Source organism: Corvus kubaryi, unplaced genomic scaffold, assembly GCF_017639235.1.
Source record: "Corvus kubaryi isolate FWS band 111438036 unplaced genomic scaffold, C.kubaryi_AGA036_p1.0 65132, whole genome shotgun sequence".
NCBI classification, from domain to species: Eukaryota; Metazoa; Chordata; class Aves; order Passeriformes; family Corvidae; genus Corvus; species Corvus kubaryi.
The window spans coordinates 28,400-49,058 of record NW_024581785.1 but is presented as its reverse complement, the minus strand read 5'-3'; the positions used below and the strand labels follow the sequence as shown (position 1 = coordinate 49,058).

The 20,659-nt window shown below is 61.2% G+C and overlaps 1 protein-coding gene across 1 annotated transcript; it reads left to right on the top strand.

Moving 5' to 3' along the window:
• Window positions 1-4,093: 4,093 nt before the first annotated feature.
• On the top strand, window positions 4,094-19,938 carry LOC121673040 (nuclear receptor ROR-beta-like). The gene is made up of 10 exons (XM_042046074.1): window positions 4,094-4,192; window positions 11,586-11,671; window positions 11,776-11,917; window positions 12,286-12,699; window positions 13,139-13,260; window positions 13,532-13,664; window positions 14,721-14,828; window positions 15,215-15,325; window positions 15,674-15,786; window positions 16,343-19,938. Exons 1-10 carry the CDS (start codon window positions 4,186-4,188, stop codon window positions 16,502-16,504), a joined length of 1,398 nt encoding a protein of 465 aa, XP_041902008.1. The 5' UTR covers window positions 4,094-4,185; the 3' UTR covers window positions 16,505-19,938.
• The last annotated feature ends 721 nt before the right edge of the window (window positions 19,939-20,659 follow it).

Here is a 20,659-nt window from a genome sequence, read left to right as displayed (position 1 = left end):
CCACAGCCCCACAGCCCCACAGCCCCATCCCATGGCCCCACAGCCCCACACCACAGCCCCACACCACAGCTGTTTGCCATGGCCCCATTAGCCCACGGCCCCACGCCACAGCCCGTGCCAGCCTTTGCATAAGCAGCACCGAGGTGCAGTGACTCACACCGCTGCAGCGGGGCCACGTGCCCAGCACCATGCCCGATCCCACTGGCTGCCAGGACTGGCACAGCTGGCCAAGCCACATCCCATCCCCATGGTCTGAGGGCACTGCCCTGTTTGGCGCAGCTGAGGGACCCTCATCCTGCACCAGCGAGGCGCTCCGGCAGCAGGGCTGGGAGGAAGGGTGCCACTGACACCACGGAGAGGGCAAAGCAGTGGGACCCAGCCCCTGAGCAGGGGGTGCCCCCTTGTATCACCCCCACAGCCGGGGGGACACAATGAGGCTCAGTGGTTGCAATTGCTGCGGTTCCCCCCGGCCCCCACTGCTGCCCCCGCCCCCGGCCCGGTATGGGGGGACATGGCTGCACCCTCATCCATGGGGCACATCCCCCTGCCAGCAGCTGAGGATGAGGTTTGGGGACACCAATGCCGCGTTCACCCCGTGACCCACTCCCTGCAGGGCAGGTCAACCATTCCCCATGGGAAACTGAGTCACGGCAGGCGCCTGGCAGTGCCCGTGGCAGGGAGCCCACGGCAGAGCCTCCGCGGGGTCCGGCCGTGCCGGCCCGGGGCTCGCCGAGCTAGGGGCTGCTGTCACAGCCCTGGCGGTGATCGCCGAGTGGGGCGAGGGGCTCTGGGTGTGGGGCGGGCGATGCTGGCAGAAGGTTCCCCTCTCGCTGGGTGGGGCTCGAGGGAGAGCAAACAGTGATTAAGGCGCGATGGTGTCATCCGGAATTCCTGCTCACCTCCGGGCCAGCCAGAGGCAAGCTGGGCTGATCCTGGCGGCAGAGCCGTGCCAGTGGTGGCCACTTCAGTGTTGCCACAGGTTGGCAGTGCCCCGCCGTCTGCCCTGGCCCTGATCACAAAGATTTAGCAGCAAGGCTGGGCGAGGAGGAGAAGTGCTGGATGGTGGCAAGTGTCAGTTTCTGCTTCCTTATCCCTTCCTGGTGGCCATTTCCTTCCTCTGCCACTGGTGCCACCTGCACTGGGCTGGATCCAGCCCCGCTGGACCTGTCCCCCGGCATTGCCCTGGTGGGTGCAGCTCCTGGCACCGAGTCCGAGCCTGACGCCACCCAGGAACCAAAGGCCCTCCAGCCCCACTGCTTCCCATCACCAGCAACAGCACCAGCAGATACTGGGGTGAGGGTCCCTGCACCAACGAGCTGTGAACGGAGCTGCACCAGCTCCTGTCACAGCCTGGGGAGGGGGAGAGGGTTTTTGGAGGTTCTGTCACCTCCAGTGCTGCCACCGCAGAAGCAGCCCCGGGCAAGGCCGCTCCTCTCTCAGGAACAAATGTTACTGCAGGGGCTCAGCCACCAGTGAACTGGCCCCACCTCGCTCTGGCTTTCCTGGGGCCAGGACCCCAATTTAAACCCGGCCAAGTCCATGGGGTGAGACCCTGCTCACCAGAAAAAGGGGTCCTGCTCTGGTAGAGCCTCTCCACCTCCACGCTTGGGGCCCTAAAACCACGGGGCCGAGTCCCAGACCTGCAGCACCCAGCAGCTGCTCAGGTAACCCTGCAGCATCTCCTTCTCCCCTGGGTCTTTCCCCGGGTCATTCCCGAACCTGTCGGTGCCGGACCGGGCGCCGCACACGAAGGGTTAAAGAGACGGCGGCGGGGAGCGGGAGCGTGGATGGGTGCGTGGGTCCCGCGTTGCTCACGGCAGGTGTGGTGCCGCTTATGTAACCTCCTCATACTTTTGGGTTGCGCCGAGCACTCGGGGAGTATTTTCGCTCTCGCTCTGGCGCGATTCAGCCACGGCTGTCCCAACAGCAGCAATCGGCGACCGCCTTTTGGGAGGGGCGAGTTCGCCGGGGCCGGACCCTGCGTGCCACGAAGAGTCACTGCGCTGCTCCCGGTCTCAGTTTCCCCATCTGAAATGGGGCTAATGAGGGTGACCTGCTTCGGGCAGCTCCCGTGACCCCGGGGGACGGCAGCGGCCTCGCCGCGCACGCCGCCGGCTCAGGCGCTGCCCCTGCCCGGGGCGCTCGGGATGCGCACCGGGGTGGGATTTCTGGCTCCATCCGGGGCTGTGCTAGCAGGAGCCGTGCTGGAAGCAGAGCCTGCGAAGAGCGAGGCGAGACGTCGCCCCGCGTCCCGTCTGCGTGCCCATCCATGCAGAGGGGGCAGGAAAGCCGGGAGGAAGGAGCGAATCCGACCGGCGAGAGCAGCGAACCCGTTCCCAATCGCCATCAGCAAAATCATGTCAGACAGCAGCACTGGAGCGCGCTGGGCGGCTCGGCCCCTCCGCCCCCCGCACCTCCCGCCCCCAGCCCGTGTCCCCCTCCCTGCTGCAGCCGCTCCCGCACCGCAGCAGAGCCGGGCGGCTCTCGGCACATGGGTGGGAGCACACAAAGTGCCACCACGGCTCAGCCCCAGCATCCCTCTGCCACTGCCACCTGCCCGTGCCAGAGCAGGGGGACAGTTTCAGGAACAGCAGGGGACCCCCTCTGCCAGCGGCCCATCAGCATCCCTGCACCCCCGGCTCAGCTCAGCCTTTGGGATGGATGTGGGCTGAAATTGCCCTCTTCAGCTGCGATTAAATGGTTTGATTTGAGTGTTGGGGGGCTGAGGTGTCCCCACAGGGCCTAGCTGTGAGGGCAGGAGGCCACCCAGGGAGGAGGTAGGGATGCCATGGGTGGTGATGGTGGCTGCATCTGTGCCTGTGGTGGGTGTTGTCTCCATGTCCATGGCTGATGTGGCTGTGCTATGCTTGTGACCACGACTGGATGCCATGCTCACAGCAGATGCCACTTCCATGCCTGTGGTGATGCCAGGTCCACACCCATGTTGGGTGCCAGGTCCATGTCTGCAGTGGGAGTTGTGCTCATGCCTATGGCAGATGTCTTCTCCACACACATCAGGTCTCCAGGCCAGTGCCACTGTCCCCAGGACCCAGGCATCTCTGGGCACTGCTGAACACTGACCCTGGCACCTGAGCCCAGCGTGACCAGGACCAGCCGCCTCCACCCCTGTGATGTGGCACCAGGGAGGACTCTGGTGACCTGGTGTACCACAAACCCCAGCCAGGGGACTTTGCCCCGTGCCGACATCTCGGGCTCTGCACAGCGAGGCCGCGTTGCGTGGTCCAGAGCCACCATCTCTGCATGTCTTAGGCAGTGTGTCCCAGTGTCCCGTAATCCGGGGTACAACCCCCGGCCCCACAGCCATCCGTGTGTAACCCAGCATGAAGGACAGGGTGGGAATGCCTCCCTGCCGCCTTCAAAGCTTCCCACTACTTCCATGGCACCATTCCCGACCCGCAGGTCTCCCAGGTGGGATGTGCCCCCAGACCTCAGCATCTGCGCCCTGGCATGGGCACCTGGGGCAGCCGCATGGGGGTCCCCCCGCTCTCCACACCCCCCCAGCGCCAGGTGTTGCACCTTCGGCAGAGGCCCCCCGCCCCGCCCCGCCCCGCCCTGCCCTGCCCTGTCCTGTCGGGGGCTTCTGGGGTCCCCGCGCCGAGCCGGGGACAGCGCCTGGCGGGGGCAGCGGGGCTGCACGGGAGCGGAGTGAAGCAAGGGAGCGGTGATTCAGCGGGACACGCAGCCGGCCCCGTGCCTGGGCGAGCCGGGGCAGGACGGGCACCGGCACGGCCCTACCGGGGGCGGGCAGCCCCGGGGGGCAGCTCCGAGCTCCCCGCGGCCACAGCCGAGCAGGGGTCGCGCAGACCCCGGTCCCGGGGAGGCGCCGGCAGCGCCCGCGCAGCGCCGAGCACCGGGCGGCGGAGCGGCGGGGATGGGGATGGAGCGGGAGGAGGAGGAGGACGAAGGGCAGGAGGTGGGGCTGGAAGTGAAACCGATTGGGGGGGGGGGGGCGGGGCGGGCTCGTCATGTGAACGGCCGCATGCTCGGGCAGAAGTGGGTCACGGCGCGGCGGAGGGGCAGGTGCCAGAGCCGCCCGGTGCCTCCCGGTGCTTCCCGGTGCCGCCCGGTGCCTCCCGGTGCCGCCGCTCTCCGCCGCGCCCCGCGCCGCTCCGGACCCCCGCGCCGCCCCATGCGCCCGCCGGCGCCCTGACCGCGGCGGACACGATGCGAGGTGGGTTCGGGGGGCTGGGGGCTGAGGGGGGCAGCGGCAGAAGTTGGTCCCGGTGGGGATCGGGGGGACCCGCACCAGCCTGGAGGAGGGGGACGGGAAGGACCCGACGTCAGCCCGGACTGGGATACGGGGGATCTGCATCAGCCCCGCGGAGGGGGCCGGGGGGACTCGGTGTCGGCCTGGACAGTGACAAGGGGGGACCCGCATCAGCTTCGCTGGAGGGGGACGAGGGAGACCCGTATCAGCCCCGCGGAGGGGATGGGAAGGACCCCGCACCAGCCCCACTGGGGACACGGGGGACCCGCATCAGCCTGGCTGGAACGGGACAGGGGGGTCCCACACCAGCCCCGCGGAGGGGAACAAGGGGGGAAGGCGCACCAGCCCCGCCGGGGCCGCTCTGCCTCCTCCAGCTCCCCCTTCGTTAGGAATAAAATTCTTGTTTATTTTGCTTTGCTTTCCGACGCCGGCTTAGACGCACTCTTAAGCTTTTCCCCACACTAAACCCCTTAATCTCCTCTTCAATATGTTGCTCCCACCAGGGCTGGATTTATTGTAGTTTTTTCCCCCTTTTCCCCCTCCCCACGGCGTGGGGGGCAGTTTGGGAGGCTCCTACAGGGACGGGCGAGGAATCAGGTGCAATTTTGGGTGCCCCTTGTCCAGGGCAGGGGCGAATCGTGCCAGCACCTGCCTGGTTTTACCCGTTACCAAAGGCAATTCCTACTTTTCACCCCTCTGCTTTGCCAAGCAGGCGGTGGGGAGGAGGAGGATGGAGGGAGGAAGGCTCCAGCGGGACAATCCAGCGGGGCCTGGTGATGGTGACGCAGCGGTGGCCGGGCTCAGCTCTGTTCCCAACACGCTGGGAGCACCGCTGCAACCTGGGCTGCGATTTTCATCCTCCTCTAAATCATTTTTCCATCATCCCCTGCCTTCCCCGAGCCCTTCGCCCTGCCAGGACTCCTTCGTGCCCCTCCATGGGTGTGTTTTGGGGGTGCAGGTCCTGGGCACGTTTTGGGGTGTGGGTACCAGGACGTTCATCCCCGAGCTCCTCAAATCCTGTTTCCTCCCCGCACCGCGGGTGCTGCGGCTCTGCCCCCACCGCACTCTTGTGTAACGGTGGGGCCGGGGTGGGTGAGAAGGGCGAGGAGAGCCCCCCACATCCCCTTCCTGCCTCACGACATCCTGGGTTTTCACCTTTATTAGGACGGAGGAAAGCATTAACGCCTGTCTAATTACGAACACGCCTGGCTCTTACGTAGCACTTGCACAGCCAGCACCGGCTTAATTAGCAACCGGGAGAACTTTTCCTTTTTTTAAAAAATATTTTTCCTTGCCCCCCTGAATTGCTGTGTGGTGACCCTAATTTAGGGCCAAACCCTCCTGATATCCCACCATTCCCCTCAGTCGGGCGTTTTTCCCGCAGTCCCGCGTCCTCATCTCTCTCGAAGCCCAAATGCCGCATGGCGACGCCAAATTGATTCAATCTCCATTTTCCTTCCCAAAACCGCCACCGCTCTGCCCCGTTCCCCCGGGGGCCACAGCAGCTCCTCGCTCCTGTCCTTCCCTGCGCCGCGGCTGCGCCGGGGCCGGGGAAGAGGCTTTGCCTTGTATAATCCTATACGGTTTCCAGCCCTCCTGCTCGCTTGTTTTGCAAGCAGCGTGGCGAGGAGCGTGCGGTGGCTCGGCAGCCTTTGCGACTTGTCCTAGTGACCTAGATCTGTCATTGGAAAAATCAGAGAGGGCGGAGGAGGAGCTTCCCTGCCCGTTTCGGCGGCGTGCACACGCTGGCGCGGCCGAGGGCGGCCGGCACCCACCGGCCCTCCCGCACGACGGCTGCGCCTGTCCCGGGTACCACAGCGCAGGGATGGCCGTGCCTGGCACTTCCCAAAAAACAAGCCTGCAAGAGAAAGCTGTCCACTGGCTTTATGGGGTCCTGAGGGGTCCAGACGGGATTTGGGATCCCCCACCCCGATAACCCCAGGGGGAGTCAGCGCCTGGAGAGGAAAGAGCAGTGGTGGGGGGACGGTGGTCCCTGTGCCCAGCCCAACGTCCCTGTCCCTGCTCCCTGTCACGTTTAACTTTGAACTCGCAGCGGCTATTTAAAGAGCTGCTAATGTCTAAATCAGCACGGTTTATCGGATGTGGTGAGCAGAGCTGCTCTCCTGCCTTTTTTTAGCCCCAGGGAGATAATTCCCCCCGGTTTAGCAGCAGTGCTGGAGGGGTTCTCCCACCGCAGCTTTGTCCCCACCCTGGGCTGCCACCCCCCTCCCCGCTGCCTCACCTTTGCCACCCTTCTCCACCAGCCAAAGTGCAAAGGGCTGCGTCCTGCGCCGGCGGGGCTGGCCTTGGCACGGAGCTGCGTGGCACGGGAGCTGCTGAACCGGAGCTGCTGAACCGGAGCGGCCCGGGCAGGAGCCGGGCGGCCCTGGGGGAGCCACATCGCCCATCCGGCGCTACGATTTCCCTGTTGGGGGCACACAGGGACAGGGAAAAACAGCACTTTGCTGGAGGCTGGGGAGAATGCAAAACTTCCGTCCGCGTGGCTGCAAGGGAAGGTGGCCAGAGGTTGCCCCAGGGCAGGGTGAGAGCAGCTGAGCGCTGTTCTGGCCCAAAGTTTCCAGAAAATCTTTGCTAATCAATTAGGAAAGCAGTTCCCCCCCCCAGCATCACAGCCCGGCACGGGGCCGTGGTTTTGTCATCTAAATTTTCCCTACTGCCCACTTGGCCTCGGTGCTGCTGGTGCTGCCCGTGTCTCTGTGCCTGGAGCCGGGGCTGTGAACACCTGGCTTGTTTGGGGTTCCCCGGGGTGCATGCATGGGGATGGGATTTTTTGGCAGCGATGGCCAAAAATCTCGGTGCTGGGAGACCCCGGAGTGCTGCAGCACTGGAGTCTGTTTAATAGCAAAGCCAACAGCAGATGTAAAGGGTGATAATTCCCTTTATTTCCTTATTTATTCCTACCCCAACAGCAAAACACAGCTGTGGATGGGGGCTGTGGGGAAGCTGTTGAGGGTTGAGGTTGCTGCAGGAGATGCAGGAGTGGAGCCGGGGGTTACGGCAGGAATGGGAAGATGGGGTGGCATCGTAGGTCCCTGCATGTCCCTGTGGGTCCCTGCGTGTCCCTGTGCAGCCTGGACTCATCCTCCTCTCCCTGCTCTGGGTGCACCAGGGGGATGCTGAGTCCCCGTGGAAGGGGAGAAGTGGTGGAGGCAAAGCATCGGAGCATCCCGGTGCCCTGGCTGGGGCTGGGGTGTCCAGGGGGGCTGGCAGGGCTGCTGCCAATTACCAGAGGTGCCTGTCCTGCGGCATCGATCGAGGCCGGCAGATGGATGGGGCGCGGAGCTGCTGTCCCAGCAGGATCACAGGGTAACGAGCCTGGGCACTGGGGAAGTGCCGGGGGTATTTGGGGCAGGGATGGCCCCAGAGACATGGAGACACCTCTGAAATACTCAGAACTGGGATGCTCACCCCACTACCTCTGGCAAGGGCACCACAGCCTCGCGTGGCCCCAACCAAGGGAAGGGGTGGCCATATTCTGCCCCTGTGGGGTGACAGCTGTGCAGGCTCACCCTGGGGGACTGTGCAGAGGATTGTGCAGGGATCTGCCAGTGCACCCCAAACATCCCCCTCCCAGGAGTCCTCACCCCGCAGCCAGGGGCACCCAGTTCTCCGATGGGAGCGGGGGCAGCTCCAAAAAGCCTCCAGCAGCAGTGGGGTCACCACATATCCCGAGGCTCAATGGGGTGCTGAGGATTTCGGGGTGATTCCCCAAAGCAGTGAGATCATACGGCCGAGGGGAGGGATGGGGGGACGAGGAGGAGGAGGATGGGGCCACCGTCCTCCCTGCACCACAGAGGGGGGTCCAGCCCCCCGTGGCTGCATCCTGCAGGGCCTACCTTGTTTTGTTTTGGGGTGCAAGGGATGCCCGCCCTTGGGGCGGAGGCGATGGAAAGGAGGGTGTGCCGGCGTGGCACCAAGGCTGGTTCCTGCTCCGGGGAGGGCGGATCTGGCTCTGCCGAAACCACCGGAGCCTCCAGCATGGTCTGGGGCGAGAGGTGCTGGGCTGGAGGGGACACACACATCGGGGTCTGGGGGGTGACAGGCGACCCAGTCACTGTGCAGGGACAGACCTGTGTCCCTCACCTGGAGCTGCGGCCCAGGGTGGCAAACAGGAGGTATCACCCCAAAATGCCCCAATATCCCCGCTCCCCGTGGCGGGAGGTCGGGCTGCTGCCCGGAGCCCCAGCCCGGTCCCGGTGCGGCCGCGGCCCCGGAAGGGTTAAGGGCCGTGGTTACACAAGCGCGCGTGGCCACGGGCAGAAAGTGTGTCAGTGGGACAGGATGGCTCCAACCGCGGGGCCACGCGCAGCCGCCGCACCGGGGGCCATCGCCCCGCCACGGCCGGGCCCCGTGGCCGGACCGTGCCACAAGGGCCACTTACATAAGGGCCGGCCGATGGCAGCGGGCCGGGAGTTGGGCAAGAAGTGTTTACAGTGGGAGGAGAGCAAATACCACCGCCGGGACATTTTAATTGCCGGCTGGAGATCATTATTACTTATTTTTTTAACCCTTTTGTTGTTTCTTTTATCCTGCTCCCTATTTTAGCCCCATCGGCCCCAGGGTGGAGTTTCCCTGCTTCCTTCCCCAGAGGGGGAAGAGGTTCACCCCCTCCTAAATGCCCCCCCCGCCCCGTTCACAGTGTGGCCGATGCTGGCACGGTTGTGGTGGGAGGAGATGCCAAACTCTCCGGTGAGGAAACTGAGGCACGGGGGGGGCGCGGGGGGGGGAGGACTATCCGGGATTTGGGGTCTACTGTGGTGTTTCCCCTGATCACAGTGAGATTTAGGGGATGCAGGAGCTGCTGTGGCCACCTCACCCACACCCGCATTCCTCATCCTTCTGGATCTGCCCCAGGAGGGTGTTTGGGGGTCACAGGGGAGATGGTCCGGCCGCTCTGGGGGTTCGTGGCTGCGGAACGAGGGGACACGGATGGAGCCGGCTCGGTGATTCAGCCGGGTTTACAATCGGAGCAGCAATTAACCGTGCTGGGCTGTAATTGCCATCGCCAGGTTACGGCCCTATCTCCACGTCAGTTATTTGGGGCGAGCGTCTTACGAGCGGGTCAGGTGCCAGCGGCGGGCACGGCCGGGTAATTAGCAGGACGGTAATTAGAGTCCCAAAAGGCTGCAGGCACACGGCAGGTGCTCAGGGCTTCTCCTTCGCCAGGACAGCATCATCGCCATCACCCTTGGCTCCGGCTCGGGGGGCTCTCGGGGGGCTCCCCTCCGGCGCGGGGGCGAGATTTGGCCATCGGCATCACACGAAGCTTTTGGGATCGTTGGTGCTTTTGAGGCATTGCGGGGCGGCATCGCTGGGCTCTGCTGGGTGGGTGCCGGCGGTACCGGGCCGTGCTCAGCCCCGGCGCTTGCCGGTGCCGGTAATTCCGGGTACCGGAGTATCGGCCGCGGGCGTGAGGGCGCGGCGGCCGCGATGCATCACCCGCGCTGCCGGCGGCTGCAATTAACGTTGCATAACGAGCCGACGCCGCTTCCTGCCGAGGGTGGCACCCCCTCCCTGTGCCCCCCGCGATGCCACCACCTCGGTCCCATCCGGGCGATTGGGGCAGGGTGTCGGAGTGGGGCGGGGTCCCTGAGGTCCGGCAGCGTGGGGGAAGATGGCAGCAGGATCCAGGGAACTGGGGGGTCATCGGAGCTGGGTGATGATTTGGGGGTGGCCACACGTGGCCCTCCTGGTGCCTCCGTCCCCCTGCCAAAGGGGTGGCCCTGCGGCTGCGGTGTTGGTGCAGCTGTGGGGGATGTGAGGATGCTCTGGACATCCCCGCCCTGCCCTGCCCGGGGAAATCAGCTCTGCTCTCCCAGGCCCAGAACCACGACAGAGGATTTGGGGAGGGGCACGGATGGGATGTGACTCCCTTGAGTCGGAGGGTGGGGGACAACACACAGCCCTGGGAGAAGCCCAGCTCAGCAGCCTGGGGAAGGAGGGGTGAGCCCCCAAATCCCCTGGTGCGTATGGGGCATTGGGTTAAGCAGTGAGTCAAAGGATGTAGGAGGGATCCATCCCTCTCCTTACACCTGGACTCGGAGCGAGTCCTTCCCCAGTGTGGCCGGAAGCAAACCTGCCCCAGGGGCTACAGGGATGCATTCCTGGGGGAGGACTGATGGCATCCCTGGGGGTACCAATGCCATCCCTGGGACATTGAGCATCCCTGAGGGACTGATAGTGTCCCTGGGAGGGACCAATTCCATCCCTGGGGAACTGAGCAGCCCTGAGGGACCGATGGCATCCCTGGGGGACCAATGGCACCTTGGCTGCTCCTTGCCCAGTGAGGCTTCACTGCCCCATGCCAGCCTCCCCCAAGCAGCAAGGGACCCCAGGACCCTGCCGGGTGCTGGGGTACGGGTGGCACTGGCCAAGCACTGGGATTGTCACCCACAGAGGCGGCCCCACAAAACACATCCCTCGATGAGAGCCAATGGCTCCCAGGGGAGAAGAGAGGCAGAAGGGAATTACCCGAGCAGGGATTTGCACACGCCCAGGAGATTGGAAATAACCATAATCTGGCCAGGGGGGTTATTTTGGTGCGGCGGTGGCTGCCCAGCACCCTCGAGAGCAACGCCAGGCTGAGCCCGGATGGGGGTGTGGGGGCTGGAGCGGGGATTAGAGGGTGCAGAGATGCCGGGAGGCACGTACGAGTCCCGGGAGTGCCGTGCGTCCCCCCCGCACGGGTGGGGAGGGCAGAGCCAGCCCAGATTTGGGGCAGCTGGAAAATGAGGAGGACGAAGCCTATTAGCAGCTCAGTGCCAGCGAAGCAGAAGCGGGGAGGGAAGCGGATTTGTGGGGGGAAGGGGGCTGGGACCTTGAGCTGGGGATGGCTATATCGGTCCTGGGTTTCACAGGAGCTGCTGGGGGGATGGGGGGGCCCAGACCCTCTGCTTGGGTCAGACCTCCAGCAGCAGAGCATGTGCTGCTGCAGGGATGGGAACGGTCCCTGTGCCAAGGCTGTCCCTGTCCGGGGCACACATCAGCTGAAAAACAAGGGGACTGATTCCAAAACAGGGTCCGGGGCAGGCTGGGGAAGAAACATCCCGTGGTCTCCTGGATCCAAGGGCTTTCTTACCCTGTCCCTCACTGCTGGACGGGATGGGGGTACCCCACGCCCTGTCTGAGCTTTTTAGGGACCTCTCAGAGGTGCAAGAATCCTTATGGATTCTGTGGGAAGGGCTGTGCTGCCGGTGGGTCCAGCTCTCGTGCCTCAGTTTCCCCAGGTGCTGAGCCAGCCCGCGGCTGTCGTGGACGGGAGGCCACCTCCCTCCTCCCGTTCAGCAGTGACCATTATTAACCACCGTGCTTTCCCCCCTTTCCCCATCCCCCGCAGCCCAAATCGAGGTGATCCCGTGCAAGATCTGCGGAGACAAATCCTCAGGGATCCACTACGGTGTCATCACCTGTGAAGGCTGCAAGGTGAGCCCGGGGACGCCTGGAGCCGGGTGCCGGCAGGGGGGTGGGCACGGGGTCTGGCTTCCAGCCGGGCACTTTCCCAACTCCTCCCGTCCCATCCCGGGCAGGGTTTCTTTCGGAGGAGCCAGCAGAACAACGCCAGCTACTCCTGCTCCCGGCAGAGGAACTGCCTGATCGACCGCACCAACCGCAACCGCTGCCAGCACTGCCGCCTGCAGAAATGCCTGGCACTGGGCATGTCCCGCGACGGTGAGTCGTGCACCCGAGGTGCCCCGGGGTCTCCAGGGGCCACCTGCTCCTCCTCGGAGCGAGTCAGGCTCTCAGGGTGAAGCTGCTTTCCCCGCAGGGCCAGCCCGGTGCAAGGAGAGTTTGGGAAGCAAGAAATGCTTTTGTGTTTTCCACGGGAAAATCTAAACTGGTTCTGTTTGGTTTGACCCAGGGTTGGTCTGGGGCGGGGGGGGTGCAGCCAGTGGGGTCCCAGCCCCGCTCGGGGCTCACAGACCCCCAAACCAGGCCCTCCCCGGGGAGCCAGGACGTTTCCCAGGGTAGTGGGGGACGTGGCTTTGCTCTGGGGGGTGAAGCTGCCCTGACGCGGCCGCTGTCTCCCCCTGGGGCAGCGGTGAAGTTCGGCCGCATGTCCAAGAAGCAGCGGGACAGCCTCTACGCCGAGGTGCAGAAGCACCAGCAGAGCCAGGAGCAGAGCGGCGGCACCAAGGATGAGCCCAAGCCCCTGAGCCGCGTCTACACCACGAGCGTCAGCAGCGGCCTCTCGGACCTGGACGACATCTCCACGCTGTCGGACGGGCTCCTCTTCGACTTCCCCCTGACCCCCGATGGCAGCAGCACCTACTACAACCTGGACCTGCTGGCCTCGGCGCAGCCCTCGCCTGACCAGTCCAGCCTGGACGTGGCTGATGCCACGCTCATCAAGCAGGAGTCCATCTACGAGCTGATGCTGGAGCCGGCGCTGTTGGCACACGGGGCGCTGGAAGGTGCCCAGCTGCCCCCCGACATCTCTGTCCTAGAGATCGGTGAGCGCCAGTGCAGTGCAGGGCCCCGAGGGTGGTGCTTGGGGCCACCCCAGCACCTTGCAGGACACACCCAGCTCTGGGTACACTCACCTGGTCTAGGGAAACGTGTCCCTGCTCACGGCAGAGGGTTGGAACGAGGTTTAAGATGAGTAAGTGGATGGGATTTAAGCTTCCAACCCAAACCATTCTGGGATTCTACGATAGTGAGTCCAGCCTCAGCTTTCAGAGCAGCCCCAGGGCTCCCTGATGGAGCTCAGCACACCCAAGGTCACGTGGCACATCCCTCGCTTGCTTTAGGCTCAGCCCCTGCTGCCCAGTCTGTCCTCACACCCCGGTGACACCATGTGAGAGCCCCTCTACCCCTCAGCCCCAGCCGCCCCACAAGAGAGGATGGGGTTGGGGTCCCCAGGTCTCACCTCCCGCTGCCCCCACCTTGCAGACCGGGTGGCCCAGAACGTGGTGAAGTCACACCTGGAGACGTGCCAGTACACAACGGAGGAGCTCAAGCGCCTGGCGTGGAGCCTCTACTCGCCCGAGGAGGTCCGTGCCCTGCAGAGCAAGGTGAGTGCCACTGTCACAGCCCCTGCCACAGCCAGTGTCCCCTGGGGCTATGCCGAGCTGAGGGTGAAGGTGAGGAGGGTGAGGAGAGTCTGTCAGTGCTTTGGGAGCTGCCCAGATGGGGAGTTTGGGGTGGCAGCTCACATCCCAGGTGTCCTAATGCCACCATCCCCCATGGATGGCACAGCACTGGGGTCTCGTCCCTGCCCCATGGGGTCACAGAGCCGGGGTGCCGGGGTGCCAGCACACCCTGAGAGTGTCCCCCGTGCCGCAGAGCTGCGAGGCCATGTGGCAGCAGTGCTCGCTGCAGATCTCCAACGCCATCCAGTACGTGGTGGAGTTCGCCAAGCGCATCGACGGCTTCATGGAGCTCTGCCAGAATGACCAGATCATCCTCCTGAAAGCCGGTAAGAGGGGGGACCCCACCACCCCCCTCGCGTCCCTGCCGCCCCCCTTCACGTCCCCACTGTCCCCCTCGCGTCCCCAACACCTCTCCTGAGTGGCAGCTGCAGGGCCAGAGGCAAATCTTTTCTCTTGGCTGGTGCTTTCCTTTCGGGGGTCCCCTCCCTCGCTGCCCCAGTTCTCCCAGTGCTGGGGGAGCAGGTGCTGGGCTGGAAGGAGCTGAAGGTCGCGTTTAAGGGCGATGGTGAAGGGGGGCACGTGGGGAGTGGCTGCCTTGGGCAGAGGCTTTTCTCCACAGCCGCCCTCATCCAAATGTCACCCAGAAACTGGGATGGAAATGGGAACAGAAGGTTTTCCCCTGGGAGAAGGGGTGCCAAACTCAAACGGTAGCAGGAAGGATTGAGAGAAAAGGATTGGCCTCTTCTCCCAGCAAGAGACTGGGAAGAGGAGGATGATGGCAGCGCGCACCCACGTTCCCCACCCTTCCATCTGCCCAAGCTGGCGATGCTGTGCCCAGGCCGGGGAGCTGAATGTGCAAAATCCCCAAAACAGTGGAAAAACCTCGTAGTTTCTAATCTGTCAGAGCTGGGGAGCTGAGATTAGCACCCAGCACTGGGGACATGTGCCAGTGTCCCAGCGGGGTGCTGTACCCCAAAGCCAGAGCTGGCCGTGCCTGATGCGCTGGAGTTTAACTCATTCTTTCATTTCTTCCTTCCATTTTCTTTTTATTTATTTTGTTTTCACCCTTTCCTCTCTCTCGGTGCTCCACCACAACCTCGGTCTCTCTGTGCCTGGCTGCGAATGACTGGATAATATTTCCCTTTGGTGAAATATTGTGGTCACAATTGGACACCTAAAAAAACCCAACCAATCCCAAAACCCAAACTGGATTTGTTGAAATACGCATTCTGCTCTTGGGAATGAACAATTTGGACCTCAAACGTGCACTGGGGGCTTTCCTCTTTCTTACATTTGGTCCTGGGGTGATGGAAACCCCCCGACCTTCCCCGCCCCACCCTGCCCTGCCCTGCCCTCGTCTGCGCTCTCTCTGCCTACATCAGGTTGCCTCGAGGTGCTCCTGATCCGCATGATCCGCGCATTCAACCCCTTGAACAACACCATTCTCTTCGAGGGCAAGTTCGGTGGGATGCAGATGTTCAAATCTCTCGGTAAGAGCTGCCTCGCTGCCCCTCCCTCGGGGCTCTCCTCTCCTGCTCTCCTCTCCTGCTCTCCTTCCTCTGTCCTTCCTCTCTCCTTCCTCTCTCCTTCCTCTCTCCTCCTCTCCCTCTCCTCCTCTCCTCCTCTCCTTCTCTCCTTCTCCTCTTCCTCCCCCCCTCCCTCTCCTCTGTTTTCCCTCTCCCTCTCCTCCCTGCGTCTGTCCCTCTCCTCTCCCCCTGCAGCCCAGGCAAGGCTGGAATTTGCAGCCAGGTGAGCACCCAGGACCCTCCTTCACCCATTTCGTCTCCCAAAACCTTTCTAAGCTCTGGGTGCTGCTGGGCTCTGCTGATGGCTGGGCAGAGCAGTGACAGTGATGTCCCTGCTGTCCCCTGCTCAGGCTGTGACGACCTCATCGGTGCCATCTTCGAGCTGGGGAGGACCCTGTGCCGCCTGCAGCTGTCGGACGAGGAGCTCGCCCTCTTTACCGCTGCCGTCCTGCTCTCCCCAGGTACTGGGGGGCCGTGGGGAGAGCCGCACATCCGGGGGTGTCCTGTGGGGAGAGCTGACCCCGTAAACTTCAACGCTGCTTCCTTGGTGGATGATTTCTGTTATTCCTGGGAGAGGAACTTGGGGGAAAAATGCATCTAAAGATGCACAAAATGCATCTGTCAAATCTCCTCAGTGGGAGGAGGAACTGTGTCACACACAGCAGGGAGTGTAGAGAGGAGCCAAGCATCCCCAAAATCATCCTGGAGACCAGGAAGGCTTAAAAGAGCCAGGGGCCACTTCCCTGTGCCTGGGGGAGACCCTGGGGTGACTCTGACCCTGTGGTGACTCTGTCTTTTGCCTCTCGCAGACCGCCCGTGGCTGACTGAGTCCAAGAAGGTGCAAAAGCTCCAGGACAAGATCTACGTGGCCCTGCAGCACGAGATCCAGAAGAAACACTCCGCTGAGGACAAGCTCTCGAAGGTAGTGGCACAGGAAACCCAGCCAAGGGTGCCAGGAGGTGTCTGAGCTGGGGGACGTGGCTGTGCTGGAGCTCCTGAGCCACACACAGACATTTTGGGGAGCGAGACCTCAAACCTGTCAGAGGAGAAGAATTTCTCCTTCCAAGGGCCATGAATCTCCGTTGTGGTGCAGGCAGAGGCAGCACCGTGCTGCTGAGCCTGGCAGTGCATCGGGGAGTGGGGATTTTTAGGCAAAATGAGCTGTTTTGGGAATGCCTTGGAGCTGTGGTGGGGAGGAGCCCCCCCTGTGGAACGACATGGGTTTGGGGGTGAGGCCAGGTTGCTGCCGGGCTGTCCAAAGGTGGGGAATTTGCTGGTGCCCCAGTGCCAGGCAAAGCCAGTGATCCCCAAAGCCACCCGCGGTGCCCAGGGAAGGGGGAACAGCAGTGCAAGGGACACTCATTGAGAACCCAGTGGTCCCCAAACCCCCCTGCTTGTTCCCAAGGGAGGGGGAGCGGTGGCAGCAGGGCCACTACACCCAGGATCCCAGCGGTCACCAGTTCCTTCTCTCCCTGCAGATGGTTTCCAAGCTGCCCTTGATGAAGACCATTTGTAACCTGCACTTGGACAAGCTGGAATTTTTCCGTCTCCTGCACCCGGAGACTGCCATGAACTTCCCCCCCCTCTATAAGGAGGTTTTCAACTCGGAGCTTCAGTACAGCGACCCCCGGGAGAGCTAAGGCCGGGAGCCAGCGGTCCCCTTCGAGTTCCCCAAAACTTGGAGACGAACTGCACTTCAGAGGTTTGGGGCAATTTATTTAAATCAAATAATCAAACTCAAGAGAACCCCGGGGGGGCTGCGGTGCCTCCCCGGCCCCATCTCCTCGCTGTGGATTGCAATAGCTCTTGAATGTAAAGCACCTTGAAGGAAAAAGCAAATGGACTTTGCCATACCAGTGAAATGAATGTGAAATCTCTGCTCGGGAGAGGAGATGCTCCCGGCAGTGGTGAGGGACCGGCTGCTCCCGGTGACACGGGAGGAGGGAGCGCTCTCCCCGCTGTCCTGGCTGCACTCTCCACCTCTGATTTTTATTTCTTTATTTTTTAATTATTATTTTTATTTTATTGTTTTGTTTGTTTTTTTTTTTACCCAAACACCAGGCATGGGATAAAGAAGGGGCAATGCTGACTCAGCTGGGTGGGGTTGGGGCTGGAGCTGAGGAGAGGGAAAAGACAGAGCCTTTGCTTTATTTCATGTCCCACGGGTGCAGCGGGCCCACGGGAGCTTGGCCAAGAAAGGTCTGGCTGTGGCCAGCGGGGGATTCAGCACAGGATTTTCCTGTGGAGGAGGCTGATTTGAGGGAAAGGATTCCCAATGCAGCAGGGGAAAAGTTTTGCAGGGTCTCCATGCCCTCCATCACAGCATTTTCCCAAATTCCCAACCAACTCCTCGTCCAGCTGGGCGACCACCTGACTTTGCAGAGTCCATTCAGCAGTTCACCTGCCTCGTGCCACCTTTCTGCATCCCAGAAGCTTTTCCAAGCCCGTGTGACTTCAGCCAGAGATCAAATCCTGGCCATCCGTGGCCACTGGAGGGGCTCCAGGGCTGCCCCCATCCCCGCGGTGGCCGCAGCAGCCGTGGCTCTCTGGGTACTGCTGTGTGTGTAGTTCTCTTATCAATCCCATTAAAGCCGCCCCACAGTTCAGCACCCAAAGGAGGGTTTGTGACCCTTCCTCCACCCAGACCACAGCTGGTCCCATTCCCAGGTTCCTCCTTCCCACACCACGCATGGGAGCACAGATGTGGCTGCCTGCTGTTGCTTGAGTTGGACCCAGGCTTTCCCCTCAGTGAGCTCCTTAGAACTGTTATTTTGGGGGTTGTTCTCGAGTTAGCAGGATTTAGGAGCTTTTTAGGGGGAGAAACTTCCTCCTGGAGTCAAGGGGAAGTGAAAGGTCCTTATTCCTTCCCGCCAAGGAATAGGGGTGGTTGGAAGGAACGTGGTGTGTTTGGGGCCTGCTGCTCCTTTTGGGAGGCTCAAAAGGGGATGAAGGGAAGGATTTGTGGGGTGATGCTGTTATAGGCCACAGCAGCAGGGGATGCTTGAGAGACTCCGTGGCTCTGCAGATGGATTTTCCCGTCCCAGTTCCTGTTCCTGCTGTAGCAAATGCCAAAAACTACAAGGGAAAAATCTGCTCCGAGGCAGCCCCAGTTTCTGCAGACAAAGGGCTAAAATCCCAAGCCCCTTTCCTGCTTCGTGCTGATTCCTCATGCACCCAATCCCATCCTGCGGCAGCTCGGATCATCCCCGAGCGTGAGCCAAAAACCTTCAGTTCCACAACTGCACCCTTTCAACCAAACGAGCAGCTTTCTTAGTGACGTGAGGGACATTCCTGCTTTTATTAAAAGACCTCCTAGGGAAGACCATGGACCAACCTTGACGAGGGAAGACTCCCCAGGAAGCTGATGGGATTTCTGCTCCACTCGAAGGCAGAGGGAAATTTGGGACCGCGCTCCTTCCCAGCAGCTGCCGCCCGCCTCGCGCAGCCCTGAGCTCCCTGGGTTTGCTGACCACATCCGAACTGCTTCTGGGAGCACACTGGAGCCCGCCAGCCTTGGCTCCCTCTCCACTGGAGCCAGGTCTCTGGGAAAAGGCTGCCGGCCCTCCCACGGCCCCCCGCGACGTCCAGTGCCAATGCGTCGCTGTCCAGCGCAGCGTCCACGGGGTGGGGATGTGCCCGGCTCCTCTCCTGCCCTCTGCAAAGCTTGGACAGAAGTGAGAAGTCAGAACTGCCTTTTACGTCCTGAGGGTTGTGCCTTTTTTTTTTTTGGAAGCATCATTTCCGACAGCACCGTTCACTTCCCGGGAAAAGCACCCCCAGAACCTGACTGTGCTTCTTCACAGCGCCGCCGTGCTTGGAGGGAGCAGCCTGCGGGTGTTTTGAAACGTTTGGGGACAAAGAGAAAAAAAAAAAAAAGCACACACCCTTCTTTTCACCCTCAGTATTTGTCAGCCAACAACGCCACCGACTTCATTTCATCCGGCAAAGAACCCAGGAAAGCACCTTAACTCGGGAACAGGCGGAGCCCTCGCCGCCGGCCGCGTTTCTCTGGCTCACGACGCAGCGTCCATCCCGTGGGGAGAGATTTGGGATTATTCTGAGCAATAAGAGCCCCCCGTGGGAACCTAGGGAAGACTGGAAGTATTAAATGCGTGTGACTCGACCTGCCAAACCGCGGGAACCTGCACTTTTCAGTTCTCTTTAAAGGAACCGACTTGATTCGATGATTTCTGGGGAGGGGATAAAGTGATTCGGTGTCAATTCCGTGATTCCTGGCCTGGGACGGGCGCCGCACATGGAAAGGGATGGCAAGGGATGGCAGCCCTGCTGTGGGCTCGCCAGGGCTGTGCCAAGGTCCCTCACACCCCGCTGGGCCACCCAGAGCCCTGAGCTCGCAGGGAAAGGGCGAACGACAAAGCCTGGGCAGAGATGCCTGAAAAAGGGAGAATTCCGCTCTGTGGCCAGTGGGGAGGGTGCCCAGGAGCCCTGAGCCCCGCTGGCTCCGGTGCTCCGTGCTCAGAGGCGTTCCCATCCCGACGTGCGATGTTCCTTTCCAGCAGCCCTGGGCAGCCTCGGCCGCCAGCGATGGCTCTTTTCCAGACCAAGATTAATTTAGTGTTTGTTTGTCTGCTCTGGCAGTTTAGCTGAGTGTCCATTTCCACCCACAGAACCCTCACACTGTGTATAAAGATGGATCAAAAATATATATAATATATATTCTTGTGAATGTTGGTGCAAAAGAGAAAAATATATAAAGTTTCAGTCGGCTTAATGTTATTTTTTATCTCTATGAATGAAAGGAAGAAATGGAAAACCTTTTATTTCCATTTACCACCCCTCCACATACACCTACCTGTAGATACCAACAGGTTTTATGGAAATGTTTTACTTTTTAGATTTAGGAAAATGCTTCTGTTCTCATTGAATGTTCTGTCTTGTAAGATTGTAATTTCTATTTTTTTAAAGAAAAGAAAATAACTAAATAAAATTTCCTCTTTCAGACCAGTCAGCTTAGGAAGGGAGGGCAGGGGAGGGAGAAATGTTTATTTAAGGACAAAACTGTTGTTGGAATTTTTCATAACATTAAATAAAAAGTAATATAATGTATGGATGACAACCTTTTTCCTGAGGTGTGTTCTGTAGGTACATAGATGTATATTGCACAAAATTTATGGGAAGAAAAATAAAGTGTTTTACAAGGTAAAAAAAAATATATAATGTTGGAAATAGTGATTTTAAATTTTAGCAAAGGGTGAGAGTGGAAGCAAATCCCTCGAAGTGATGGGAAAATCTTTAATTTCTTCTTTCAGGACCCAACTGTACCAGAATCCCACAATGGTTTGGGTTGGAGGAGACTTTAAAGCCCATCCAGTGCCACCCCTGCCATGGGCAGGGACACCTCCCACTGTGCCAGGCTGCTCCAAGCCCCAATGTCCAGCCTGGCCTTGGGCACTGCCAGGGATCCAGGGGCAGCCCCAGCTGCTCTGGGCACCCTGTGCCAGGGCCTACCCACCCTCCCAGGGAACAATTCCTTCCCAGTATCCCATCCATCCTGTGCAGGATTGGGACATAAGGGGAGATTTCAGACTCTGGGAGATGTTCTTGCTTCACTTAATGCCAGGAACACAACAAAGGGAGCCAGGAGGAGGCTGGATTTGTGCCCTGTGGGTGTGTGTTTGGTTTGGAGTCCTTGGAATCACTTCCCAGCCCCTCTGCATGCTCCAGCCTGGGCACTCCAAGGAAGAGCAGAGGTCTGGGAAAGTCCTTCATCTGGGAATTCTGTTTAAGCACCCCTGAGCTGAGGGACAGGGACAGCACCTGGCAGTACCGGGGAC